Genomic DNA, 25,530 nt, shown 5'->3' with positions numbered 1-25,530 from the left:
GAACACGTGTGCCGGGTCGTGTACCTCGGTGTTCCTTATGTGTTCCTCAAGGAACTAGCTTGACACACCTTGGAACACGTGTTCCGGGTCGTGTTCCTCGATGTTCCTCATGTGTTTCTCGGTGTTCCTCACGTGTTCCTCAAGGAACAAGCTTGGAACACCTTGGAACACGTGTTCCGGGTGGTGTTCCTCGATGTTCCTCATGTGTTCCTCGGTGTTCCTCATGTGTTCCTCAAGGAACATACCTGGAACACCTTGGAACACGTGTTCCGGGTCGTGTTCTTCAATGTTCCTCATGTGTTCCTCAAGGAACAAGCTTGGAACACCTTGGAACACGTGTTCCGCGTCGTGTTCCTCGATGTTCCTCATGTGTTCCTCGGTGTTCCTCTGTATTCCTCAAGGAACAAGTTTGGAGCATCTTGGAACACGTGTTTCGGGTCGTGATCCTCGATGTTCCTCACGTGTTCCTCAAGGAACAAGCTTGGAACACTTTGGAACACGCGTTCCGGGTCGTGCACCTCGGTGTTCCTTATGTGTTCCTCAAGGAACTAGCTTGACACACCTTGGAACACGCGTTCCGGGTCGTGTTCCTCGATGTTCCTCATGTGTTCCTCGGTGTTCCTCCTGTGTTCCTCAAGGAACAAGCCTGGAACACCTTGGAACACGTGTTCCGGGTCGTATTTCTCGATGTTCCTCATGTGTTCCTCGGTGTTCCTCATGTGTTCCTCAAGGAACAAGCTTGGAACACCTTGGAACATGTGTTCCGGGTCGTGTTCCACGATGTTCCTCATGTGTTCCTCGGTGTTCCTCATGTGTTCCTCAAGGAACAAGCCTGGAACACCTTTGAACACGTATTCCGGGTCGTATTTCTCGATGTTCCTCATGTGTTCCTCGGTGTTCCTCCTGTGTTCCTCAAGGAACAAGCCTGGAACACCTTGGAACACGTGTTCCGGGTCGTATTTCTCGATGTTCCTCATGTGTTCCTCGGTGTTCCTCATGTGTTCCTCAAGGAACAAGCTTGGAACACCTTGGAACATGTGTTCCGGGTCGTGTTCCTCGATGTTCCTCATGTGTTCCTCGGTGTTCCTCATGTGTTCCTCAAGCAACAAGCTTGGAACACCTTGGAACACGTGTGCCGGGTCGTGTACCTCGGTGTTCCTTATGTGTTCCTCAAGGAACTAGCTTGACACACCTTGGAACACGTGTTCCGGGTCGTGTTCCTCGATGTTCCTCATGTGTTTCTCGGTGTTCCTCACGTGTTCCTCAAGGAACAAGCCTGGAACACCTTGGAACACGTGTTCCGGGTCGTGTTCCTCGATGTTCCTCATGTGTTCCTCGGTGTTCCTCACGTGTTCGTCAAGGAAATAGCCTGGAACACCTTGGAACACGTGTTCCGGGTCGTGTTCCTCGATGTTCCTCATGTGTTCCTCGGTGTTCCTCATGTGTTCCTCAAGGAACATACCTGGAACACCTTGGAACACGTGTTCCGCGTCGTGTTCCTCGATGTTCCTCATGTGTTCCTCGGTGTTCCTCTGTATTCCTCAAGGAACAAGCTTGGAACACCTTGGAACACGTGTTCCGGGTCGTGTACCTCGGTGTTCCTCACGTGTTCCTAAAGGAACAAGCTTGGAGCATCTTGGAACACGTGTTCCGGGTCGTGTTCCTCGATGTTCCTCACGTGTTCCTCAAGGAACAAGCTTGGAACACTTTGGAACACGCGTTCCGGGTCGTGCACCTCGATGTTCCTTATGTGTTCCTCAAGGAACTAGCTTGACACACCTTGGAACACGTGTTCCGGGTCGTGTTCCTCGATGTTCCTCATGTGTTCCTCGGTGTTCCTCATGTGTTCCTCAAGGAACAAACTTGGAACACCTTGGAACACGTGTTCCAGGTCGTGTTTTTCGATGTTCCCCATGTGTTCCTCAAGGAACAAGCTTGGAACACCTTGGAACACGTGTTCCGGGTCGTGTTCCTCGATGTTCCTCATGTGTTCCTGAAGGAACAAGCTTTTAACACCTTGGAACACGTGTTCCGGGTCGTGTTTCTCGATGTTCCTCATGTGTTTTTCGGTGTTCCTCATGTGTTCCTCAAGGAACAAGCTTGGAACACCTTGGAACACGTGTTCCGGGTCGTGTTCCTCGATGTTCCTCATGTGTTCCTCGGTGTTCCTCATGTGTTCCTCAAGGAACAAGCTTGAAACACCTTGGAACACGTGTTCCGGGTCGTGTTTCTCGGTGTTCCTCATGTGTTCCTAAAGGAACAAGTTTGGAGCATCTTGGAACACGTGTTCCGGGTCGTGTTCCCCGATGTTCCTCACGTGTTCCTCAAGGAACAAGCTTGGAACACCTTGGAACACGTATTCCGGGTCGTGTTCCTCGATGTTCCTCATGTGTTCCTCGGTGTTCCTCATGTGTTCCTCAAGGAACAAGCTTGAAACACCTTGGAACACGTGTTCCGGGTCGTGTTTCTCGATGTTCCTCATGTGTTCCTCGGTGTTAAGCCGTTGCTAAGCAATTTTTTTCCGTTGCTTAGCAATTTTATCCCGTTGCTAAGCAACGTTTTTCCTTTGCTAAGCAACTCTTTTCCGTTGCTAAGAAATTTATTTCCGTTGCTAAGCAATATTTTTCCGTTGCTGAGCAATTTTTTCCCGTTGCTAAGCATTTTTTTCCGTTGCTAATAAACGCTTTTTTTCCGTTGCTAAGCAACGGTTTTCCGTTTCTATGCAACGCTTTTCCGTTGCTATGCCTCGCTTTTCCGTTGCTGAGCAATTTTTTCCCGTTGCTAAGCAATTTTTTTTCCGTTGCCAAGAAATTTTTTTCCGTTGCTAAGGAATTTTTTCCCGTTGCTAAGCAATTTTTTTGCCTAGCTAAGCAATTTTTTCCCTTGCTAAGCAATTTTGTTCCGTTGCTAAGCAATTTTTTCCAGTTGCTAAGCAATTTTTTCCCGTTGCTTAGCAATGTTTTCTGAAAATGATTTCCCATGGGAAGAAAATGATTTGCCATGTGAACAAAATGATTTCCCATGGGAAGAAAATGATTTCCCATGGGAACAAAATAATTTCCCATGGGAAGAAAATGATTTCCCATGGGAACAAAATGACTTCGCATAGGAAAAAAATGATTTCCCATTATAACAAAATGATTTCCCATGGGAAGAAAATGACTTCCCATGGGAACAAAATGATTTCCCGTGGGAAGAAAATGATTTCCCATGCGAAGAAAATGATTTCCCATGGGAACAGAATGATTTCCCATGGGAAGAAAATGATTTCCCATGGGAAATCATTTTGTCTTTTCGACTGATGCTTTCACTAAATCCTTAGGGAGAACAATCCTTCGAGCTACATTCTTTTGACACTCGACACACATATTTACACATATTTTAAAATTTGTTGTCTTTCTGAAGAATATTGGTTCACATATCTCAGCTCTTTTTGCTCCTTTGAGTAATTCTGGGCTTCAAATTTACTCCTTGAGCACCTCCCACTCACCGATTTTCCTTTTCTTCCTTGGAATATGTTCAGAGTTCGACTCGCTGTCAGAGTCACCGGATTCAAATCGGAGCAGTTGGGACGTCACTTTAATTTAAAAAGCTAAATAAAACCTTTGGAAAACAACCTGGATGCTGTTCGATAGACTTCATGTGTGGAACATATAACATATGAAGGCAGAAAATGCTAAGAACTGGTTTTACATACAAAAACGTAGGTACTCAAAGTATGAGACAAATGTAAATCCTTGAGATATTTTTTTTCATTTAGGAGACGTTTTACATGTAAGCAACTTGTATATTATTTATGAGACATTTTACGAATATTTAGGAGACGCGAAAATTTACTTCCATGGAAAATTGCGGCCCAGAAGGAAGAACACATCTCCTGATAAAGTTGATCCCTTTTTCTTAGGTGAGGCAAAAAGAAGACTATGTTTGGCAAGTGAATGAGCAAAATATGATCATAACCACTTTTTTCGTGTTTTGTGTGTATGCGAGGAAATTAGTGATAAACATTGTGAATGGTTTTTATGTCGACTATGCATTTAGCTCATTCTGACGTCGCATTACAAATTTGTGTTTATTAAGTTATTGAATTTTGCATCATTATGTCACATTCACTATTTTATTACAACTAATAATCGCATATATAAAAATCAAACGAAGTGCTACAATTAGGTTTTATATATTGCGAAGAGAATAATGATTTCGTTCTTAAATAATTACATAATCACATAATATTGGATACAAGAAAGTCACAAATCTTGTCAACTTGACTCTTGTTATGGACCCAAGAATTATGAGATTCGCTATCCAAATAGAGCAGATTCCAACTTCCAGGATCAATCAGGGTGTCCAGATTATTATACTTTGAATTCCGATAGTATTCGTAAAGAAGGAATTGAGGGTCTGAATCGTATTTCTCATTTATACGCGTGGCTTTAAATAATGCAATTTTGTTAGAATTTTCAACAAAGTTTTTCAGACAACTTTCTCCCGGCGTGTAGGCGTAATTAATTCTGTCAATTACATATTTTTCCTTGGGGAGGCCAATATCGTGACACGCTTTTATCACGTTGAAGTAGGAATCTATCATGGTCAACGTACCAATTTTTTCTCCAGAGTTTGTCAATTGCTTTGAAATTTCTAGGGATAAGAGTCCACCGAAACTCCACCCCAGGAAATGATACGGCCCGTGAGGTTGCAATTCTCTAATATATTTTAAGTACATTTTCGCCAATTGTTCGAAGCTACAGGTGTCCGGTTTGTTCATGGCGAGATAAAAATTGTTGAAAATTATGAGATTAAATCCTCCCAAGTTTTGAGCAATGTTGCCAAAATAGCTCTCAGCCCCACCTTCACCGGGAGGAAGGACAAACAGCGTGGGGATTGAGGAACTTGTTCCGTCTACGATTACGGAACAAAATTGAAAATATGGCTCAACTCCGATGGGTAATTGGCGGGTTGAAGATGTTGAGTTCTTGTGGAAATTGATTATATTTTCCAACATCCCCTTAAAGTTGGTTATGAATCTGCGAGTAGTTTTTTCACTTAAATAACTCCCAATCTTAAATGATAAGACGCCTCGAGAGCATATTCCCGTGATGTCGATTGCACTGGAATTTTTGTTGCTGGAAGATGAGTCTATAGTGAGTTCCATGCTTGTCGACGAAAGGTCGGTCAGTCCCCAGAAAGCACTTTCTTCGTTATTGTCGCTTTCTTCGAACTGGCCAAGATAGTTGAAGCTCACTGATGCCAATGGTTCGTGGTATCCGAACGTTGCGCCTTATCCGATCCCTTTGTTTGGTATTTCCTTCAAGTGGCTTTTCACGGCTGAAATACTGTCCTCCAAATGAGAACAAGTCCTAATTTCGATGGGGTACATGGAGGTGAACCATCCCATAGTTTTGTCGAGTTGAAGAAGCTTCTCATAATTTTGAGCCTCCAATCTTTCCTCTCTGCCGTGCCCTTCAAGGGTTACGTAATTAATTTGAGAGCCTGATACTTCTTTGAGTCCGTATCCCAATGCGGTCAGTAGCAAGTCGATCAATTGTGAGGAATACGTTTGACAAGAGTCTCTCATGAGAAGCTTTGTCTGTTCCGGCGTGAGACTGAAATCCAGTTTGACCTCATTGTTATTATTGTTTGGTGCGAGTAGCTCATTGTATTTTGGGACTTTATCGATGATCTTGTTCCAAAATAGTGCTTCTTGTTCGGAACATGCATACTTGTTCAGGGAGGTAGAAAAGTCTCTATAACTGCTCCCCTTCATTCCGAGGTTCGCATTGTGACCGGTGAGATACACGGTTTGGAAGTCGTTCCGAAGTATCCTCCAACTAACTGAGTCCACGATGAGGTGGTGAATCGCCCACCAGATTCTGGTCGACCCATCGTCATACCCGGTCAAATAGGCGAGACAGGACAGCGGACCATTCTCCAAGTCAAAGTTAGACTGCCACTGGGATAGTTTAGCTTTGACTTGACTTTCGCTTAAATTTTTGACATCGAGAGTTTGAACGTGTACAGATTGGGATGGATCGTCCTGATAAAATTGCACAATCGGAGAATTTTCAGTCTTCTTGCTGAATCTGAGTCGAAAAGCATCATGATGATTAACCAGAATTCGTACAGTTTCCGTAACTCTGTCCAAATTTAATGGTGGGGTTTTGATAAAGATGGTTTGGTTCCAGTATTCAGGTCGGGTCAAGGCCTTTGCAAAAAACCATTGTTGAATTGGGAGCAGGGGGACTTCTCCAATGATGTGGCCCTGCTCTGCTCTAACAATGGTTTGATTTAGTGGAGCAGTTGACGCCATTTTCTCAGAAATTCGTCGTATCGTTTTGAGAAGGAAGATATCCTGGACAGTAATTTTATTGCTGTGATTGCCTAACTCACTCCTACTTTTACTAACTACTCGCAGCGATGAGATGCTGTCGCCCCCGAGGTGAAAAAAGTTGTCGTCAATGCCCACCTCGACTTGCTTTAGGCCAAGAACGGATGCCCATATTTGACACAGTTGGACTTCCAGGTCATTTTGTGGTTCAGTGTGCAAGACATTTTCTTTCTTATTATGTGAATCTTGTAATGATTGCAGCAACTTTGTGTCCAACTTGCCATTGATTGTGATGGGAAGAGAGGATCGTCCTTCAACTCGTATTAATCTACTTGGTATCATGTAACTTGGCAGTTTGGTCTCCAAATAGGCGATAATTTTGTCTTCGCTAATTTCCTTCGTTGAGATGAAGTAACCCACGAGAGATTTGATTTGGGCGTTGTTTTCTGGGTCATATTTTGGAGCCACGGCACAATGAAGTATTCCCGAATATCTCGAAATCGCAGCTTCGATCTCGCCAATTTCAACTCGCAAGCCACGAATTTTTATTTGCGAGTCATTTCTTCCCAAATACTCTAACTCTCCGGAGGGCAAGTAGCGTACCAAGTCTCCCGTCTTGTAAAGCTTGGCGTTGTAATTATCATCTGCCCCGTCGTGGAATGGGTTAGGGATGAAGTTGCATTTGGTCAAGTTTTCCTGGTTGAGATAACCTCTCGATAATCCAATCCCAGACAAGTACAGTTCACCAATAGCTCCGAATGGGAGTAGTTGCTGATTTTCGTTCAACACAAATTTCATCACGTTTGGCAATACGTCCCCCAAACTGTTTTTGAAGGTGTTGTCTCCCTTTTCGTAACGACAGACGACATTATAAACGCACGTTTCAGTCGTTCCATACGCATTTACAAGTCTTCCCTGGAATTGGGACCGGATTTTGTCAAAGTGCCCTCTTCCAAACGTTTCCCCAGCCACTGTCACATTTCGTAGGTGGATCAGTCGAGATAAGTCAAGCTGATGTAGAACGGTGGGTGTTCCGCTCAAGTATGCTAACCCGTTCGAGTTAAGAAACTCGTAGAAATCATGGTCATCAAATTGAACGCTTTTGGGCGGAAGTATCAGTTTATTTCCGGTCGGAGAAAATAATCCGAGGAGCAATTGCTCAATGGAGAAATCAAACACGTAGTTGGACAAAAATAGAATTCCTTCGTCATCTACCTTCTCCGCTTCGGGAGAAAAGTAATACCTTGTCAAACTTGATCTCAAATCTGCTACACTTTTCTGCTCAATCATGACCCCTTTTGGATTTCCAGTAGTTCCTGAAGTGTAAATTATGTAGGACAGGTTACTATTTATCTGGGCATGCTCCGATTTAAAGTTAATTGTTGGATGGAGATTTAAAAGATGGGAAGTTGAGGCAGAGTCAATCTCCACAATTGCCAAGTTTCCATTTGAAGTGATACTTTTCCTCAGTACGGCACCGTATTTCTCACTGGTCAGTAAAATCTTTGCTTTTGTATCTTTTAAAATGAAGCTGATCCTCTCCGAGGGGAATTCTGGGTCGATGGGAACATACGCAGCTCCTGTTTTCCACACGGCGAGAATTGAGCTTATCATGGGCTCGCTCTTATCCAAGAAAAGTGCGATGATGTCGTCGGGTTTGGGGTCAAATTTAGAAAGCAGATAATAAGCGAGTTGGTTTGCTTTAGAGCTGAGTTCGCTATACGTAGTTTCTCCGTTCTCTAAAGAAACTAAAGCTGTTTTGTAACCAAATTTGGTTGCAATTTCATCAAAAATTGAGCTTGGTGTGTTATCATCTTGCGATGGTTTAGTATTTCTGGTCAGTAATGATGCTGTTTCTAATTTTCCGACTGGATTTACATCAGAAATTTTGACTCCGGCTTTCACCACCATGTTTGAAAACTGCTCAAGAACGTGGGCATAAGTTTTCAAGAAATTTTCTATTGTGGCGTCGCGAAATAGTTTCGTGGCGAATGTAGCAGTTCCCTCGATGCCGGATTCTTCAACCTCCGTCATAGTGGTGGACAAATCATATTTTGCCGTTGTTGCAGAAATATTTGGCTCGTAAGGGTTCAATTTCAGTGGATCTTGATCAGTAAAAAGTGAATGTTTCGCCATCGTTTTTGTTGGATTGAAGCTGAAAATTACTTGAACTAAGGGGTGGCGTGATAAGTCAATTTCTTTCGTATTGTCACTGACTAATTTGTCAAACAGCATGTCTTGATGTGCTTGAGATTGGATGATCTCCTCGCCCACGGTGCGAATATACTGGGCAAGACTTTCTTCCGGATTGATTCTGCTTCTCAAGGGGAGCAGGTTGACAAAGAATCCGATAACATTTTCAAATTCGGGGAGATTTCTGTTCGATACTGGATATCCGATGAGAATATCTTTCTGGTTCGTGTAGTAGCTCAATGTCAAGCTGTATGCGCTGATGAGAACGCTAAACATGCTTGTTTTTAGCATTTTAGACAGCTCCTTCAGCCCCCTCGTGGTCTCGAGTGAGATGTGGAAACGTAGTTCTTTTCCCTCGTAGGAAAACTTTGATGGTCGCTGGAAATCTGGGAGGAAATTTAGTGTCTGAGCCGAATCTAGCTTGTTTTTCCAATAGTTTGACAACATTTGGAGTCTTTGTCCAGTCAGGAAATTATTTTCCCATGATGCAAATTCTTTGTAGTGAGAGGTAAGCGGGGGAAGCATGTTGGGTTTTGATAATAATGTGGTATTCACATTGTTGGCATAAAGCGACTTCAAATCCCGTTGAAACACTCCCCAGGACCACCCGTCGAAGCAAATGTGGTGGAAAACGAGACACATTATGGTCGTTGGTGTGTCTTCAATCTCGTAAATCGTCACTTTGAGGGGAAGTTCTTTATCCAAAGAGAAAATATATTGCGACGCCTTGGTCAACCCTTGACTTAATTGGGCATGATTTTCGACGCGAATCGTATCAACGGAAAAGAGACGCTCAGTGACATCTTCCTCTCTGATAATAACCTGCGCTTTATTACTTCCTGTGAGAATCAGAGTTCGTAGGATTTCATGTCTCTTGATAACCGATCTGATGGATTCTTGCAGAATTCCCAAGTTCACCGTTTTTGACAGTTCGAAATAGAACGGGACGTTGAATGCAGAAGTTCCATTTTCCATCTCGTTTATAAACAGTAATCGTTTCTGTGCTAAGGAAAGCTCAAATGTGACCTCGGATGGTTGAGATATCGTTGAAATTGGGGCATCTGGCTTCATCTTGCTTTCAATGAATTTTCCTAAACCTTGGATTGTCCTGTGCTCAAAAATGTGCGTGACTTGGATCGACTTTCCAAACGATTTCGTCATGGTAAACGACAAGCTTATCGCTAACAAAGAATCTCCACCCAGACCGAAGAAGTCGTCAGTAATTCCAATCTGATCTTCTGGGAGTTGTAAAATCTCTCCCCAAATTGTGCACAGTTTTGTTTCAAGTTCATTTTGTGGAGGGGAAAAACCAAGTCTCTCCATCATCACGGGTTGCGACAATTGCTTCGTGTCAACTTTTCCACTAATGTTGACAGGAATCTTGTCAATGGGAACTAACCTCTTGGGAACCATGTAGCCTGGCAGCTTCGTTTGCAGGTATTTCCTAATGTCAACCTCTTCCAAGTTCTCCTTAGGGGACACGTAGTACCCGATGATATTTTGATTACGGGAAATCACAACGCATTGCGTAATCCTTGACCCGGGAGGATATGATAACATGGCTGCCTCGATTTCACAAAGTTCTATCCGTAACCCATGGACTTTTACTTGAAAATCGTTCCTTCCCATGTAGTCGACTTCCCCGTTGGATAGGAAACGACACAAGTCTCCAGTTTTGTACAATCTTGCATTGTCCTCGTCCCCATCAGCAAATGGATTTCTGACGAATGCCTTATCCGTCAAGTCGTCCCGATTCAGATATCCTCTTCCCACGCCGACCCCACCGAGATACAAATCTCCAATCGCTCCGGAAGGGAGGCGTTGCATATTTTCGTCGAGAATGTAACACGTCGTGTTTCCCACGGGGTGACCAATGCTTTTATTCAGCCGTCGCTCACTTGGGTCGGGATAAAGTCTTTTGTGACTCGTAATCGACACCTCGGTTGGACCATAGCCGTTAATTATCAGTCCGGAAAAAGTGCTTCGAATTTTGTTGAACAACGGTTCACTAAAATCTTCCCCGACCGCGTCAATTCTTTTGAGATGGGGCAAATCCCTGTACTCGTAGAGAGAGAGGACGGAAGGCGTGCCGGACAGATAGGTGACCTTGTTGGCCCTCATATACTCATAAAGTCGGTCCTTGTCGCAACGCATTTCGTCGTTGAGGACCACGAGGGTTTGTCCGTTGAGTAAAGCGTCAACCATTTGCTCGACAAAGTGATCGAAAACGTAGTTGGAAAAGGATAGGATGACTTCGTCGTGGTTATCTTGAAGAGAGAATATTTGAGCGAGTGAATTTTGTAGGTTGACGACTCCTCTGTGCTCAATCATGACCCCCTTCGGATTTCCGGTCGTTCCTGAGGTGTAAATTATGTAGGCAAGATCTGTACAAGTGGAAACCGCGGTGGGATTTTCAGAGTCCAAATTATGCAATCTTTGCTGAGATACTTCTTCAATTTGGATTACACACTGATCTGAGCACGACAGAGTTTGTACTCTTGACGCGCTCGTTGAGTTAGTGATGATAATCTTGGCTTGTGTATCTTTTAAAATGAATTGGATCCTCTCATCCGGATAACTTGGGTCCACTGGAACGTATGCAGCGCCAGATTTCCATACTCCAAAAACGCTTAAGATCATGAGTTCATTTTTGTTTAAGATGAGAGCAACCTTATCATTGGGTCGGATGGTGGTTAAGTTTTTCAAGTAATTTGCTAACTGATTGGCCCTCTTGTTTAATTGGGCGTAAGTGAGGCTCACATTTTCATACGTGACGGCAACCTTATCCGGAAACTTGTGAGCGACTTGTTCGAAAATTTTGTGTAAAGTGCTTTCACGTGGAAATTGTTGCCTGGTACAATTGTTCCATCCGTCCAGCAAGGATTCGTGTTTGGGGAGAAGACAGTTTAATTTTGTCACAAGTTTTGACTCCGGACTGTCCACAATTTGCCAAAGCAGTTGGGTCACGAGGGCGAGTAAATCTTGGACTATTTCCAAGTCAAAGAGCTCTCCAGCGTAGCAAAGAGTAAATTTTAACCCTCCTCCTCCACCTCCTCCTTCTTTTGTTTCCAACACTTCACGAACAATTACTGCCAGCGGATAGTCTAATTTCTCCACTTCCGAGAGAAACTTAAACCCCAACTCCTTCCTTTGAAACTCCACTCTAGAATTGTCCAGATTTGGATAATTCTCCAAAACGAAGAGTGTATCGAATAGACCATGTTTTAGCCCAGTATTATTGTGCAAACTCCCCAGCTCAATATTGCTCCTGCTATTCATCTCGATCACCTTTCCCTGAATTAATTCCAACGCATCCAGCACACAAAGACCGTTCTGCTCGGCGTGATCCACGATTAACGGGAGAGTATTTATGTACAGGCCGACGGATCGTTCAATCCCGTCAATCGGTAAATTTCGCCCGGATACCGTCGTCCCCACGATGGTTTGTCGCCCTGACCCGTAAACATGGAGGACTTTGTGCCACACGAATTGCAAAATGGAGTGCAGCGTTATTCCACTAATTGTCTTCAACTTGGAAACCAACTCAGGTCCAAATTCTACTGTTTCTTGTCTCTGGTCTTGCACTCGGTCGTAGTCATTCAGTTGAGTTTGATAGCGTACTTCGTCCCTCAGAAGGACGGAGAGATTGGACCGGTTCTCAATCTTCTCGACTTGCTTGGTCCAGTGGGACAGGTTATCTTTGCGGTGGGATTGAAGATAGAATTGTGCCTGAAGATAGGCCTCGTCAATCGAGTCGCTTCTTGCACTGGGAATCGCAACGCCACTGCCGTGCAACAAATTGAGGTATTGTTCATGCACAAAGGAGAAAAGAATGGGGAAACTCCACCCGTCAATAATTACGTGGTGACAGCTGAAGAGAAGGATGAAACTGTTTTGCTTCAATTCGAAGAGATGGATACGAAATAGGGACTCGGATTCGAGGCGGTAACCTTTCTCCCGGTCGGCTTTCTGCGCCTGTGAAATTTTCAATTCTTGCTCTTCTGGTTGTAAGTCTTTCAAACTTTTATAGTTCCAACTCAACTCTTGTTCGTGGTTGACGACTTGGTAAATTTCTTTCTCAACGCGGAAATTTAGTCGGAGGGAGACATACTTTTGCTGGGCAGCTTTCCATGATTTTTTGTAGTGCAGGATGTCCAGAGGAGTCTCGTATTTGTAGAGGGACTGCATGATGTAGGCGTCATCGGGGGTATCGAGCTGCTTCATGTGGTGGTACATTAGCCCCTGCTGCAGACTATTGGCCAACAAGGAGGAATGATTTGCGGGGATGATGGTATCGTCATCTTTTGCAGAAATGGAGTCATTTGGAGCAAGCAGGTCGTTGTGATTTTCATCCTCAAGCAAACTGTCAGCCAATTTTTGTATCGTTCTCAGCTTGAATATCTGTTCTAACGTTATGTGAATTTTTAACTGTTGTCGAATCTTGGCAATTAGCTGGATGCAGGTAATGCTGTGTCCTCCCAGGCGGAAAAAGTCGTCTGTAATTCCAACCCTTGTTTTCTTAAGGTTCAAGGTTTCCCCCCAAATTTGACAAAGTTTCGACTCCATCTCATTTATGGGAGGGGTGTAATCCAACTTTGCTTGGTCACCTCCCAAATCAACAACATTTGGCAAGGAGCGGAAGTCAATCTTCCCGTTAATCGTGACCGGAATATCTTTGACTTGCACCATTCTCGCCGGGATCATGTATCTCGGCAGGTTTTTCTCCAAATGCATGATAAGTTCGTGTTCTGAAATGTCTATTCCGTCACCCACGACGAAATAACCGACGAGATGTTTTGACGATGCGGTCGACTCTTCTTCCGACTTGGTACTCTTCACGACAATCGTGCATTTCTTTAGGCCCTCATATTTCATCACGATGGACTCGATTTCCGCCGGCTCGATCCTAACTCCACGGAGTTTGATTTGAAAATCGTTTCTCCCAATGTATTCCACTTCTCCGTTGGCCGTCCACCTGGCCAAGTCTCCAGTCTTGTACATTTTACTGTTGAATCCTGCATCCTTTTCCTCCCTGGTTTGGTACGGGTTTGGAATAAATTTGTCGTCGGTTAGGTGAGGTCGGTTGAGATAACCTCTCGAAATCCCCATCCCACCGATGTGCAATTCTCCAATAGTTTGGAGAGGAAGTTGTTTCAAGTCCTTGTCTAAAATGTAACATTTCACATTTCGCAGAGGTTTTCCTATCGTTCTGTCAACTCGAGGAGTGTCAGGGTCGAATATCTTCATCGCTGTGACCAATGCGGACTCGGTGAATCCGTATTCATTTATGATCCTTCCGTTGTAGTTTTGTCTCAATTTTTTGCATCGGGATTCTGTAAATTCTTCCCCGATTAAGATAAGTTTTGAGAGGGAGGTGCAGTTCGTCAAGTTGTACTCTTGGAGTACAGAAGCCGTCCCGTTGAGATAAGTTATTCCATATTTTTGAAGAAATTCTGGAAATCTGTCGAGATCAAGTTTTTCCTCGTCATCCACAATCACGAGTTGGTGGGAGTTGATGAGAGCGATTAAACTTTGACGAACGAAGGGTTCAAAAACGTAGGCGGAGAAGAGACAAACGACTTCTGGCTTGTTGTGCATGGAGTATTTGATGGATAAGTCGGTTATGCTGTTGACGACGCCTTTGTGTTCTTTGTAAACTCCTTTCGGTTCCCCGGTGGTGCCTGAATTAAGGACAATATTGTACTTTTTGTAATGTTCTGACGCCTGACTAAAGTATGAAAATTAAACCAGTATTAGTTACCTGAAGTGTACGTCACATAGGCAAGCTGACTGCTGGTCAATCCCAATTCTAAATTGGCGACAGGAACAGAATCCGCCTCTGTTTTTTCTAGGAGAGTTTCAATCTTGAAAATTTCTTCGTCACTACAAATTGTTCGGAGCCGATCGTAATGACGCCCATTGGTAATGGCCAACTTGTCTTTGGTATCGTCAAAGGTGAATTTTACCCTAGCGTCTGGATACGTAGGATCAATCGGAGTATATGCCGCTCCAGATTTCCAAATTGCCAAAACCGTAATGACCAGTGATTCAGATTTATCGAGAAAGAGAGCAATTAATTGTTCCGGCTGAACGCCAACGTTGAATTTTAAGTAATGGGCGAGTTGGTTAGATTTCTCGTTCAGTTGTCGATAAGTCAGGTGTACGTTTCCTTTCGGGTTTATCACGGCAATTTTGTCCGGCGTCTGGGCTGCGGCTTGTTCAAAGAGGTGATGAAGTCGCTTATCTTTGGGAAAGTCTTGGCTACCTCCGTTCCAAGAGGAGATTTGGACTCGTTGGATTTCTGGAAGAACGTTAACATTTCCGAGTGGTTGGTTAATGTCTTGGACAAATTGTTCCAAAATTGTGGTCAGTACGTCCAGCATTCCGTCGATGACGTCTTCTGTAAACAATTCTTGAGAGTACGAAATTCTGACCGAGTCATGAAGTAGGATGATGCTGATTGGGAATTTGGCAAGAATTTCGGATGCTAAAGTGTCCATTTTTTCATCGAGAAGCAATAAGCCATCGAATAAAGTGACATTCATCTCCAGAACTTGATCCATTGTTAGACTATTGTTGCTGGTCTGGGTCACAATTTCTTGTAAGGTTTCAATTATTGGTTTGTCGTTGATGTGATGATGATCCATGACAATTGGGACAAAATGATTGTCCTGTTCGTGGCCAGGTATTCCAGTCAGGACGACGGTGTAGTTTCCAGTTCCGTAAATGCTGAGGACTTTGTGCCATGCAAGCTCAACCAGGTTTGCAGTGCAGGGAATGGGAGACGAGTTTAGTAGTCGAAATTGGTCCGGTATCGTTACCTTCCTTACGCTGAGGTGGTGAGGCAGGTGTCCACTTTTTATCCCGTTTTTAGGCAGGCCATTGAAGTCGCAGCGTTCGGTGTATTGACCAAGTCGTGTTGTCCAGTAGTTCATCTTGATACCGTAAATTATTTAGTTCCAGGTCCGTTGGTGAAATTATCTGTCGGGGGAAAGATGACAATTATTCGAAATACTGTAAAGAGTTTTGAACGGATATCAGGGATTAATTTTTTTTTTGAATTTTATTGCTCCAAGCTTTCGACAGAAAAAATTTGAAATACTCGAATCTGGAAAATTAACGTAAATTATGTGAATTACCTTTTTCTCGTGTATGTATTGTGCTTAATGGTATTTTTTTAGTAGGACTTCACTAGTTGTAAGTCAGTCAGCAAAGGATAACAATTTCTTAAATGTTACAGTAAATAAGTTTTTTTATAGTGTACCAAAACTGGCGTGGGTACTTATGTATGAGTCAAGCTGGTTAGAAACGTTTCTTAGCAATTAGTTCAAGTCGAATGAACATCAGATGAAATTTGTTCGCAGTTTAAGTAACCTAAAGGTAGGTGCGGGTAGATTGGTCTAAAACTGTGATTTTAGAACATATACGAGTGATCTTGTTTTCATGGAATTAGAATGCAGTTATCTCCCTACTTTTACTTTGCATGGTAAAAAATAGTAAAAATACATCCTGCCTCGCTTGGCCATGTTTACGATATTCCAAGTATTCAATTAAGCCGCATGAATAATTACTTCAGGAAAGTGCAGTCCGTATAATTAAGTAATTTCATGAAGCACGTACACAAGTACAATTTTTTATTAGCGATACATTTGACAACAAAAACATGTAATGCAATCAAATTGGCCTGGGTGGAAAAACAGCAGCTGGATTGGATTCATGGAATTGTAAGAAGAAGGATGTACATTTTGTAATAAAAATTCATGGAACGGATTGACAACTCGTAATAAAAATTGGAATAAATTATGTGAAAATGGATTCTGTGAAGTGAAAATGAAAATAATATTGTTGGGCAATACATATATGAAAAACAAGATTATCGTCGCAAATTAATTGAAATTAAGATCCAAGAAATGCAGTTTGGATTTATTTGCGACGTGCGGCGGCTGGCATTACGGGTTAGCAAGTGCATTTCTGGTAATCACAAGTGAATTAGCATGTGGCAGTAGGACATGTCTGTTATTGAGTATAAAAATTCAGCACGTACATGTTCTGACAGTTGTTGATGTTGTCATCAACAAGGTTATTAAATGGGTCATCATTTATCCATGCAAAGTAATTCACTGAAAGAACATTACCGACTATTTACTTGCTGAGCAGCACGTCAGCACCACAAGTTCAATGCTAAATCTTAATGCACTTGCCCATAGAATCGAAATTGATTGGATGCAATATCTCATTTTTTAACGTCTGCAATTTAGATGCATTTTTTGATAATGATGAACACATGCAAGTTTTTAATTATACATGCATATTTACTCAAATTTAATCATGTGCAATTTTGGAAATAACTTGATTTTTTATAGTAAATTTATTTACTACCATCCTTTTTTAATAACAATGATATCCCGGATTTCCCTTCATCTTGCAAAAAAATATTTGCGAACTGATTTAATTAATTCGAATTGATTTCGCAGATTGGTTTGGTTCTTAGAACTGTTTTTTGTGCCCTGCACAATACACAAATTCAGTGAATTATAAGTTCCAAGCATCAAATCTATTTGCAAAAACATATTTACAGTGTAATTCTGCCATAATTATGTCTTAGGGACAGCATCTCATTAGAATAAAGCGAAAGCTACGTGCATAAAAACAGATTTAAGGAATTATGCATGGCTTGAATTAACTGAAAACCTAACCTAACCCATCAATCACGACTTAATGTTTTATAGAATTAATGGTCAACACATTACTAATTAAGTCGACCATTAAATGCACCCAAACCCCATTAACGACTCTGCCACCACTATATACCACTCACCATTTTTTAACTGCATTTGGCTATAAATACTGTCTTAATTGAAGCTACAGCAATAATTTATTCCAGTCTCGCTCTGTTGACACGGTCCAGTTTGCTCTCAGCCTTGCTACATTACATATTTACACCCTACATTTTCGCAAAAATGCCATCTGCATCCAACCCACTTGTGCCGACCATCGACATTTCCCCACTTTTTGGGGACGATAAGAATGCAAAGTTAAAAGTCGCCGGCGAAATTGACCAAGCATGTCGCGGCTCTGGATTCTTCTTAATTTCAAACCACGGCATCACCGTTCTCGACAAGTTGGTCGAGACGACGAAAAAGTTCCATCAATCGATGACCGATCAAGAAAAGTTTGACTTGGCGATCGTTGCGTACAACGAGAAAAATTCGAAACAGCACAGGAACGGGTATTATCTCCCGATCAAGGGGAAAAAAGCGGTTGAATCTTATGTAAGTTACATAATTTTATTAAGAATGATATGACAAAGATGACACTAAAAATTAACCACGTGTCTCAATTTTCCCCTCAGTGCTACTTAAACCCGACCTTCTCCAGTGAGCATCCCATGATCAAAAATAGCAACACACCCCTCCACGAAGTCAACGTTTGGCCGGATGAGAAAAAGCATCCTGGATTCAGAGAATTCAATGAGGATTTTTACTTCAAGATGTTCGACATGTCGGCAAAACTCCTTCGCGGATTTGCCCTTGCTCTTGAAAAGGAGGAGGATTTCTTTGACTCTTACTTCAAGAAGGAGGACACATTGTCGTCAGTGCGACTTATTCGCTACCCGTATTTGGAGGACTACCCTCCCGTCAAGACGGCCGCGGATGGGACGAAAGTTAGCTTTGAGAGTCATCAGGATGCTTCCCTCCTCACGGTGCTGTATCAGCCATGTAATTTTCCTTAATTGGTTATCATCGGTAATGTGCATTTGGATAATAGTTTTCTATTGATTCTCTAGACGTGGCAAATTTGCAAGTAAGCATGCCTGAGGGTTATTGTGACATTCCGTCGTCGGACGATTGTTTTTTGGTCAACTGTGGAGGATACATGGCCCACATTACGAATAATTACTACAAGGTGAAATAGTCTAGAAAATCAATTAAACGCTTCAATTTTCATCATAATTATGACGTTTTCCTAGGCTCCAATTCATCGCGTGAAATTTGTCAACGCGGAGAGATTGTCGCTCCCATTTTTCGTCATGTTGGGATATGAAAGCAAAATTGAGCCGTTCAATCATTCGAAACATGATGCCAATGCTGCAGAAGCTCCTCCAGCGATAACTTACGGGAATTATTTCCAAAATGCGAGAGTCCAACTGGTCATTACAAATGGTCAAACTTAATTTCAAACCCATATTACGCAAAACACTGTAAAAATGCATGGACAAAAATATCTAATAAAAATAAATTTGTGGATGAATTTAATTAATTAAAATTAGTCGACTACTACGTTATCATACTGCATAACACATGTAAAATGGTAAATCTGTGACACGTACAAAAAACGTTCAATAATTCGAAATGTGACGCTATGGAGCTTCTAAGAATTATTTCCAGTATTGGGAATTATTTCCAAAATACGAGAATCCAATTGGCCATTGCAAATGGTCAACTTAATTTCAAACCCATTTTACGTAAAACATTGTAAAAATTCAGAGTGCGAAAAATATCCACTAAAAATAAATTTGTGAATGGAATTAATACATTAGTCGACTGCTGCATACATTATCATACTTCATATAATAACACATCTGCTAATACCTAGGTAATGAATAGTATGCAAATTTATGACACGGATAAAAAACATAAACATATTTACCTCCTCGTTCGTACTTGAACTTGAAATAAAATGGCCCACATTTTTTTAAGGCAATCATAATATTATGAAACTCTGGGTAAACTTAATATTTATGCATTAAATTTATTTTTAAAGATCTCCATGTGAATAAACCGTCGTCGTTTTTGCATTATAGCCATTAACTTATTCTAAGTAAATCTGCATGTCGTGAATCATAAGGTGTTTTCACTGAATTGCATATTGATGAGTCAATAAGTTGCAGTCAGGCAGCTGCATACAAATTAAACAAAAAACCTCCGCTTCCTTTGTCATTTCGCGATATTGGATTTCGTCGAATTCTGCCAAATGAGTCATGCTGCAATGCGATTCTCATGTGCACTTCTTTTTTATGCTCTCATGAAAAACGGAGACCTCATGATCGTTGTCCTCCTCGCAAATGCATAGTCAGTCGGCTTTAGCACAACTTTTGCACTCGTGCAGTATTAAATAAATGCATAACAATAATTATTTTTTACTAATTAATTAACTAATTATATTACAATTAACCCCTTCGCAACCATGTACTCCAACATAAATCCACTCGTGTATTCTTACCTAAAATCGAATTTTTTATCAAAACTGTTTTTCCTCTGGGTAATTCCACTTTTGCGTCGAGGGAGCAAGTTCAAGTTAAATTGGTCAGATTTGGAACACGTGAGTAAATCGGATGAAGCAGCCTTTGTCGGAAAATTATTAAAGGCCGAGTGGGACAAGGAATTAAGGAACAAAAGTGGAAAGGATGCAAGTTTAGCGTGCGCTATTTTCCGTGCATTTGGTGCTCCATACTGCGCCCTTGGACTCATCGTGTTCACCAATGAGTGCATTATCAACATCGGACGAGCAATCTGCATGGGATATCTCATCAGATATTTCCAATCTGCGGAGAAGTACGATCAAAATTATGGACTCGGGTTTGCCGGTGGGGTCGTTTTGTTAGCCTTGATGCCTACCATTTTGCACCAGACTTACAGTTTACAGGCAAGTGAAGTCTAAAATATTATCGTAATTCCCTTCTTGACAAATTTGACAATTAATAATGCTTAATTAAGTTATGCACTCATTTCTGTACAGATTATGCGAATAGGAATGCGAGCCCGGGTGGCCGTGTCGTCACTAATCTACTCAAAAATGTTGCGACTTAGCGTATGCAGCTACATGAAGATTAATCCCGGCCAAATTGCCAACATTCTTGGAAACGATCTCACCCGATTTGACCAGTTATCATTTTCCTTCCACTATTTGTGGGTGGGTCCGCTACAAGCAGGCCTCGTCACGACGCTCCTTTGGTTGGAATACTTGGGATGGTCATGTCTCATCGGTCTTGGTCTCATTCTCGTCTACATCCCACTCCAACTGCTCTTCTCCAAGTGGTTCAAGCACCTAAGAAATCAAACCGCAAGAGCGGCTGACGACAGGATCAATCTCCTCACAGAAATACTAAATGGAATTCGCACCATCAAAATGAACTCATGGGACGTCGTATTTTCAAAAAGGGTGGATCAGGCGAGAAAAAAGGAGCTCAGATTTGTCAAACTGGCCGGATTTCTGCGAGCCATGAATGGAACTTTGTTCGCCGTGTCGTCAAAACTTATCATATTTTTGACAGCGTTAGCCCAATATTTGACGGGGGAGAAGATCACGGCGGAAAATATTTTCGTGTCTTTCGCATTGTACAATACGATTAGAATAATTATGACATTTTGTTTCCCAATGGCGATCATAAACATTAGCGAGGTTGTTGTCAGCCTGAGACGAGTGAAGGAATTTCTAATGGAGGAAGAAATCTGTGAAAATATTTCGCTAAAAACTTTGCCAGTATTAAACAGTCAGGTGCAATTAATCGCGTCCGGTGTGAACATAACCGTGGGTCAAGCAGGGCTTGAGCTCCGTGATGTAAACTTTTGTGTAGAAGGTCCGTCCTTAGTTTGCATAACTGGGCCTGTAGGGAGTGGCAAGAGTACGTTGTTAAACGCCATTTTGGGCGAATTACCCTTGAGGAGTGGGGATCTAGAGTGCTTATCTGCAAACTCGGTATCTTATGCGGCGCAAGATCCCTGGATATTTGGGGGTTGTATCAAGGAAAACATTCTGTTTAAGCAGGACTTCCGCCCTGATTGGTATCACCAAGTCGTGCGGGCATGTGCTTTGGAGGAAAATATGCAGGCATTGTCTCACGGTGACGCCACCTTGTTGGAAGATCAAGGTCTGAACCTCAGTGGTGGACAGAGAGCTCGAATTAGCCTGGCAAGGACGGCGTATTCAAATTCCGACCTAATTTTACTAGACGACCCGTTTGCATCATTAGACGGGAGAGTTGCGTATAAAATATTTCACGAGTGTGTGCTGAGACTAATGAGAAATAAGATTGTGGTGCTGGTCACTAATACCGAATTGCATTTGCAAATGGCCAATGTTATCCTGCAAATTGAGGATGACGGCAGCGTTAAAACTATTTGTAACCCTGCAATTACTGAGATGTCGAGAATAATAGAGGAAGAACCACTTCCTCCACAAGAAGCAAATGAAGGGAGAATTATGCCACGATGCATGTCAAGCACGGAACCGGAAGTTGGGCAGATTCTAACGTCTTCTAAAACCGAGGGAAAAACGGGAACTTTCCAATATTTCGGTGTAGTGTCACTCTGCCGGAGCATATTTCAAATCATTTTCCCCACAACTGCTGGAATTTGTCTCCTGGTCGTGGTAGACCTTTGGATAAAGCTCTGGGTAGCTGGTGGTAGCTCCGATTCGGACATAATTTACAGTTGGCTGCCACCTATAGTAAAAACAGAGGAAGGGATCGTGATTGTCTACTCGGTCATCGTGGGGCTGCTCATAGCGACATTTTTCCTAAGGAGCACCCTCTTCTTCTCAATGTGTGTCTGCATTTCGGCCAGATTGCATTTCTCCATGAGCAAAGGAGTTATCGGAAGCCCGTTAAGTTTTTTCGAAAGGACGCCGTCCGGTCAGATCTTATCTCGGTTTTCCTCAGACACAGGGACACTCGACGATATTTTGCCCCAATCTTTATTCGACGCAGTGGAGTCATTACAAAGCGGGATAGCCGTTTTAATCGTGGTGTCCATCGTCGCACCCATCACAATCCTTCCGGTCTTAATCCTGCTCATATTTCTCGTCATTTTGAGGGGATTTTATCTCAAGAGTTCCAAAGCTGTGAAGCAACTCGAAGCTGGGACGAGAGGAGACATGTTGACTCGAGTGAAGTCAGCATTTCGTGGAATTCCTCTAATCCGTTGCACTAATGGGATGGTTGAGAAGCAAATTGGTGACTTCCACGCCATTCAGGATACACATAGCTCAGCCTGGTTCATTTATGTGGCGAGTGGGCGATGGATCGCGATGTATTTAGACTTTGTCGCCGTACTTTTCACAGCGATGGTTATCTTTAGTTTTTTCATTTTTTCGACAAAAGGGGATAATTCGACGACATATGGACTCGTAATTTCATCCGCACTAACTCTGACGGGGATGTTACAATTGGCTGTCAGACAGTCGGCTGAGGTTGAGAATCAGCTCGTTTCTTTGGAACGAGTGAAGGAATTTTCTGAGGGATCTCTACCTTCGGAAGAGATGGGAACCATTGAGGCAGAAAATGCTCAAAAATGGCCGCAAGAAAGTACCGACATTGAGTTTGCTGATTATTTCTTAAAATATGGAGAAAGTGATGAGACTGCTGCCCTCAAAAATATTTCGCTGTGTGTGAAATCTGGCGAAAAGGTCGGCATCGTGGGGAGGACTGGGTCCGGAAAGAGCTCGATGATCGCATCACTGTTGAGATTAGTGCCTTCTGCTGCTCAACAAGGTGCCATTTTTATCGGTGGTGTTAACATTTGTAGCATTCCGTTCCGTGTCTTGCGATCAAATATAACGATAATTCCACAATCCATGGACTTGTTTAGTGGCACGTTACGCTACAATTTGGATCCTGAAGAGAAATTTGGGGATGATGAGTTGCACCGAGTTCTAAACCTTCTTAATTGTCCTTCTTTAAGTACATGCGACTTGGACGAGCCTTTAATTTCAGAGAATCTAAGCATGGGACAAAAGCAATTTTTATGTTTTGTGATTTGTTGTGTGTGCAGGGAACAAAGTTGAACAAAGGTTGCTGAAAAAGAACAAAATAGTTTTGCTCGATGAAGCCACTGCGAATTTAGATGTGGAAGCTGATATTACCATACATAAATTGATTAAGGAATATATGAAGGACTTCACGGTGATAAGTATTGCTCATAAGATACACAATATTTTAGATTGCGATAAAATTGTAGTGCTGTATGGAGGACAAATTGTTGAGAATGATACCCCACTAAAATTAATGGGAAATCCGGACGGTATATTGTATCGACTTGCTCATCCAAATGCTGACGATGATCAGTATTTTCAAGATAATGATGTAATAGATACAATTTTATAAGCTTAGAATTAAGTTAGCAGCGATAAGTGAGGAACTACTTTTTTAAGTTATTTGTAAAATGCTGCTTAATAATAATAATTAAAATGGGTAATTAATTCCTTGAAACAATTTTGGAAATAAAAAACCTTGTATTTATGTAACTTATCCCATTTCGATAGCAATTTTATTCGCATCACACAACCACATTTAACAGACTTCATCGCATGAATTCTGAGAACTTGACAACGATGACTGCATGATTTGAGTTAATTTTTCATTTAATTTAATTTATCACAAACAGCAGTTCACCAATACTCATCCTGAACAACATCGGCATTACTTTCAGTATTAAATTGCAAATGCTTTAAGCCACACTAGTTCTTCACCATATCTTGCTCTGAACCAATTTACACATATAGCAAATTTCAGTCTGATTTTCGCCAATTGCTGTGCGTATGTATATCTCCTACTGAAATTACATCAAGAACGGATACCTGAAATGGAACCTTACAAACCATGGTTTTTAGAATCTGCAGTGAAACTTTTAAACATCCCGTCGCACAAAGTTAAGGTTAGTATAACTCTCAACCAATAGATTAAGAATGTATATTTTTTTGATTTCTTAAAATTAAGAAAATGCTCAACATTATTATGTATTCAGCTCGGCAATTTCCCAACCCCACTGCACCCCTGGTCATTCTCTTTCCAAGGAAGGACATACAACTTCCTCATAAAACGGGACGATTTGACGGATTTAGCCGCAAGTGGGAACAAAATACGGAAATTGGAATTCATCCTCCCCGAAGTTTTGAGGGGACAGCACGACTGGATCGTGTCTCTGGGGCCAACGCAATCCAATTGTTGTCGCGTCGTGTCCGCGATCGCTCCCCGACTTGGCTTGCGATCTGCTCATGTTTTAGTGAAAAATCTGGAATGTCAACCATCGCAAGGAAATCTCTTTTTCCATTCACTATTCGGATCTAAGTTATTCTTCATCTCGAGGGACCATTACCTCCAACATGGGCAGCAAAAGTTGCTCGAAGAAGCGAAGGAAACCTTGATGAAGGAAGAGGGTGCTTCGAACCCGTACATATTGCCCATGGGTGGGAGTACGGTGCACGGAATATTCGGCTACATCGACTGCTTTCACGAGTTGGAAGGTCAACTCGAAGAATTGAAAGGTGCTCCCGTGGATGAAATTTTTTTTGCCTGTGGAAGCGGTGGAATTGCTGCTGGGCTCGTGATTGGAAAGCTATTGTCAAATTCTAGTTATTTAAAAGATGTAAAACTAACAGGGTACATCGCATGGGATGAAAAGCCGGCATATTTCTTGAACTATGTCAACGAGATGTTGACGTTGGTCGGATTAAGGGGAGAATGCAAGGCAGAGGACCTAATTCGGTTTGAAACTGCTAAAAATCTTGGTTACGGGATCAATTCAGGGGAAGAAATTGAGTTGATTAAATGTGTGGCGAGATCGTCTGGGATAATTTTGGATGGGAGTTACACAGTGAAAGCGGTTGGTAGTTTCATAAAGGAGAAGAGACACGAGGGGAAAGTCTGCATCTTTTTGCACACTGGTGGGATGTTTTCAATGATGGGGAGTGGACATATTTTTGATTAGTATTATGCGTTAAATCCATATTCGAAACTGTGAGACATCTACATTATAAGAGTAATAGTAGTAAATTACTACTAGTAATTAATAAATCCAGCAGTATAAGTTAATTAACAATATATCTATTTATTTATCTAGTGACGCATGTACACATTTAATTTTGTTGTTTGTGTGACCATAAAAGACGACACAAATATTTACTTTAGGAAAAGTGAGCTCAGCTCACCTTTTGAATATATCACTGACAAATTCACAGACGTACAAATAGTTTAGATTTTATTTTTAAATTGCATAAACAAAGTTCATACGAAC

The 25,530-nt window shown here is 42.0% G+C and overlaps 5 protein-coding genes across 5 annotated transcripts; 3 read left to right on the top strand and 2 right to left on the bottom strand.

Annotated features, from left to right (window-relative positions):
- Positions 1-4,035: 4,035 nt before the first annotated feature.
- LOC110843573 (N-(5-amino-5-carboxypentanoyl)-L-cysteinyl-D-valine synthase-like) lies at positions 4,036-15,854 on the bottom strand. Its single transcript, XM_035847743.1, has 3 exons — positions 15,658-15,854; positions 14,280-15,499; positions 4,036-14,199 (listed from the first exon to the last, which is right to left on the bottom strand). The coding sequence occupies exons 2-3, from the start codon at positions 15,451-15,453 to the stop codon at positions 5,279-5,281; spliced, it is 10,095 nt and encodes a 3,364-aa protein (XP_035703636.1). The 5' UTR covers positions 15,454-15,499; positions 15,658-15,854; the 3' UTR covers positions 4,036-5,278.
- LOC110843574 (N-(5-amino-5-carboxypentanoyl)-L-cysteinyl-D-valine synthase) lies at positions 4,223-5,152 on the bottom strand. Its single transcript, XM_022089540.1, has one exon. The coding sequence runs from the start codon at positions 5,150-5,152 to the stop codon at positions 4,223-4,225; it is 930 nt and encodes a 309-aa protein (XP_021945232.1).
- A 1,530-nt stretch (positions 15,855-17,384) lies between the features above and the next one.
- Positions 17,385-18,778, top strand: LOC110843583 (isopenicillin N synthase). Its single transcript, XM_022089550.2, has 4 exons — positions 17,385-17,790; positions 17,871-18,237; positions 18,306-18,424; positions 18,489-18,778. The coding sequence occupies exons 1-4, from the start codon at positions 17,479-17,481 to the stop codon at positions 18,690-18,692; spliced, it is 1,002 nt and encodes a 333-aa protein (XP_021945242.1). The 5' UTR covers positions 17,385-17,478; the 3' UTR covers positions 18,693-18,778.
- A 775-nt stretch (positions 18,779-19,553) lies between these two features.
- On the top strand, positions 19,554-23,765 carry LOC110843571 (multidrug resistance-associated protein 4-like). Its single transcript, XM_035848255.1, has 2 exons — positions 19,554-20,164; positions 20,258-23,765. The coding sequence occupies exons 1-2, from the start codon at positions 19,706-19,708 to the stop codon at positions 23,300-23,302; spliced, it is 3,504 nt and encodes a 1,167-aa protein (XP_035704148.1). The 5' UTR covers positions 19,554-19,705; the 3' UTR covers positions 23,303-23,765.
- A 174-nt stretch (positions 23,766-23,939) lies between these two features.
- On the top strand, positions 23,940-25,525 carry LOC110843014 (putative D-cysteine desulfhydrase 1, mitochondrial). Its single transcript, XM_022088917.2, has 2 exons — positions 23,940-24,171; positions 24,262-25,525. Exons 1-2 carry the CDS (start codon positions 24,100-24,102, stop codon positions 25,222-25,224), a joined length of 1,035 nt encoding a protein of 344 aa, XP_021944609.1. The 5' UTR covers positions 23,940-24,099; the 3' UTR covers positions 25,225-25,525.
- The last annotated feature ends 5 nt before the right edge of the window (positions 25,526-25,530 follow it).

This window comes from Folsomia candida, unplaced genomic scaffold (assembly GCF_002217175.1).
Source record: "Folsomia candida strain VU population unplaced genomic scaffold, ASM221717v1 Fcan01_Sc002, whole genome shotgun sequence".
Classification (NCBI taxonomy): Eukaryota; Metazoa; Arthropoda; class Collembola; order Entomobryomorpha; family Isotomidae; genus Folsomia; species Folsomia candida.
Note: the sequence above shows the minus strand (reverse complement) of the source record. Positions and strands in the feature narration are given on the sequence as shown.

What these genes read in the sequence shown, in the direction of transcription:
- LOC110843574 (XM_022089540.1), bottom strand. Translation starts at nt 5,152, where the DNA reads ATGGAACTCACTATAGACTCATCTTCCAGCAACAAAAATTCCAGTGCA.
- LOC110843014 (XM_022088917.2), top strand. Translation starts at nt 24,100, where the DNA reads ATGGAACCTTACAAACCATGGTTTTTAGAATCTGCAGTGAAACTTTTA. An exon ending in TCCCGTCGCACAAAGTTAAG is followed by an intron (nt 24,172 to 24,261) that starts GTTAGTATAACT and finishes TTATGTATTCAG; the next exon opens with CTCGGCAATTTCCCAACCCC.
- LOC110843573 (XM_035847743.1), bottom strand. Translation starts at nt 15,453, where the DNA reads ATGAACTACTGGACAACACGACTTGGTCAATACACCGAACGCTGCGAC. An exon ending in CTATGTGACGTACACTTCAG is followed by an intron (nt 14,200 to 14,279) that starts GTAACTAATACT and finishes TCCTTAATTCAG; the next exon opens with GCACCACCGGGGAACCGAAA.
- LOC110843571 (XM_035848255.1), top strand. Translation starts at nt 19,706, where the DNA reads ATGTACTCCAACATAAATCCACTCGTGTATTCTTACCTAAAATCGAAT. An exon ending in ACCAGACTTACAGTTTACAG is followed by an intron (nt 20,165 to 20,257) that starts GCAAGTGAAGTC and finishes ATTTCTGTACAG; the next exon opens with ATTATGCGAATAGGAATGCG.
- LOC110843583 (XM_022089550.2), top strand. Translation starts at nt 17,479, where the DNA reads ATGCCATCTGCATCCAACCCACTTGTGCCGACCATCGACATTTCCCCA. An exon ending in AAAAAGCGGTTGAATCTTAT is followed by an intron (nt 17,791 to 17,870) that starts GTAAGTTACATA and finishes TTTTCCCCTCAG; the next exon opens with TGCTACTTAAACCCGACCTT. An exon ending in TTACGAATAATTACTACAAG is followed by an intron (nt 18,425 to 18,488) that starts GTGAAATAGTCT and finishes ACGTTTTCCTAG; the next exon opens with GCTCCAATTCATCGCGTGAA.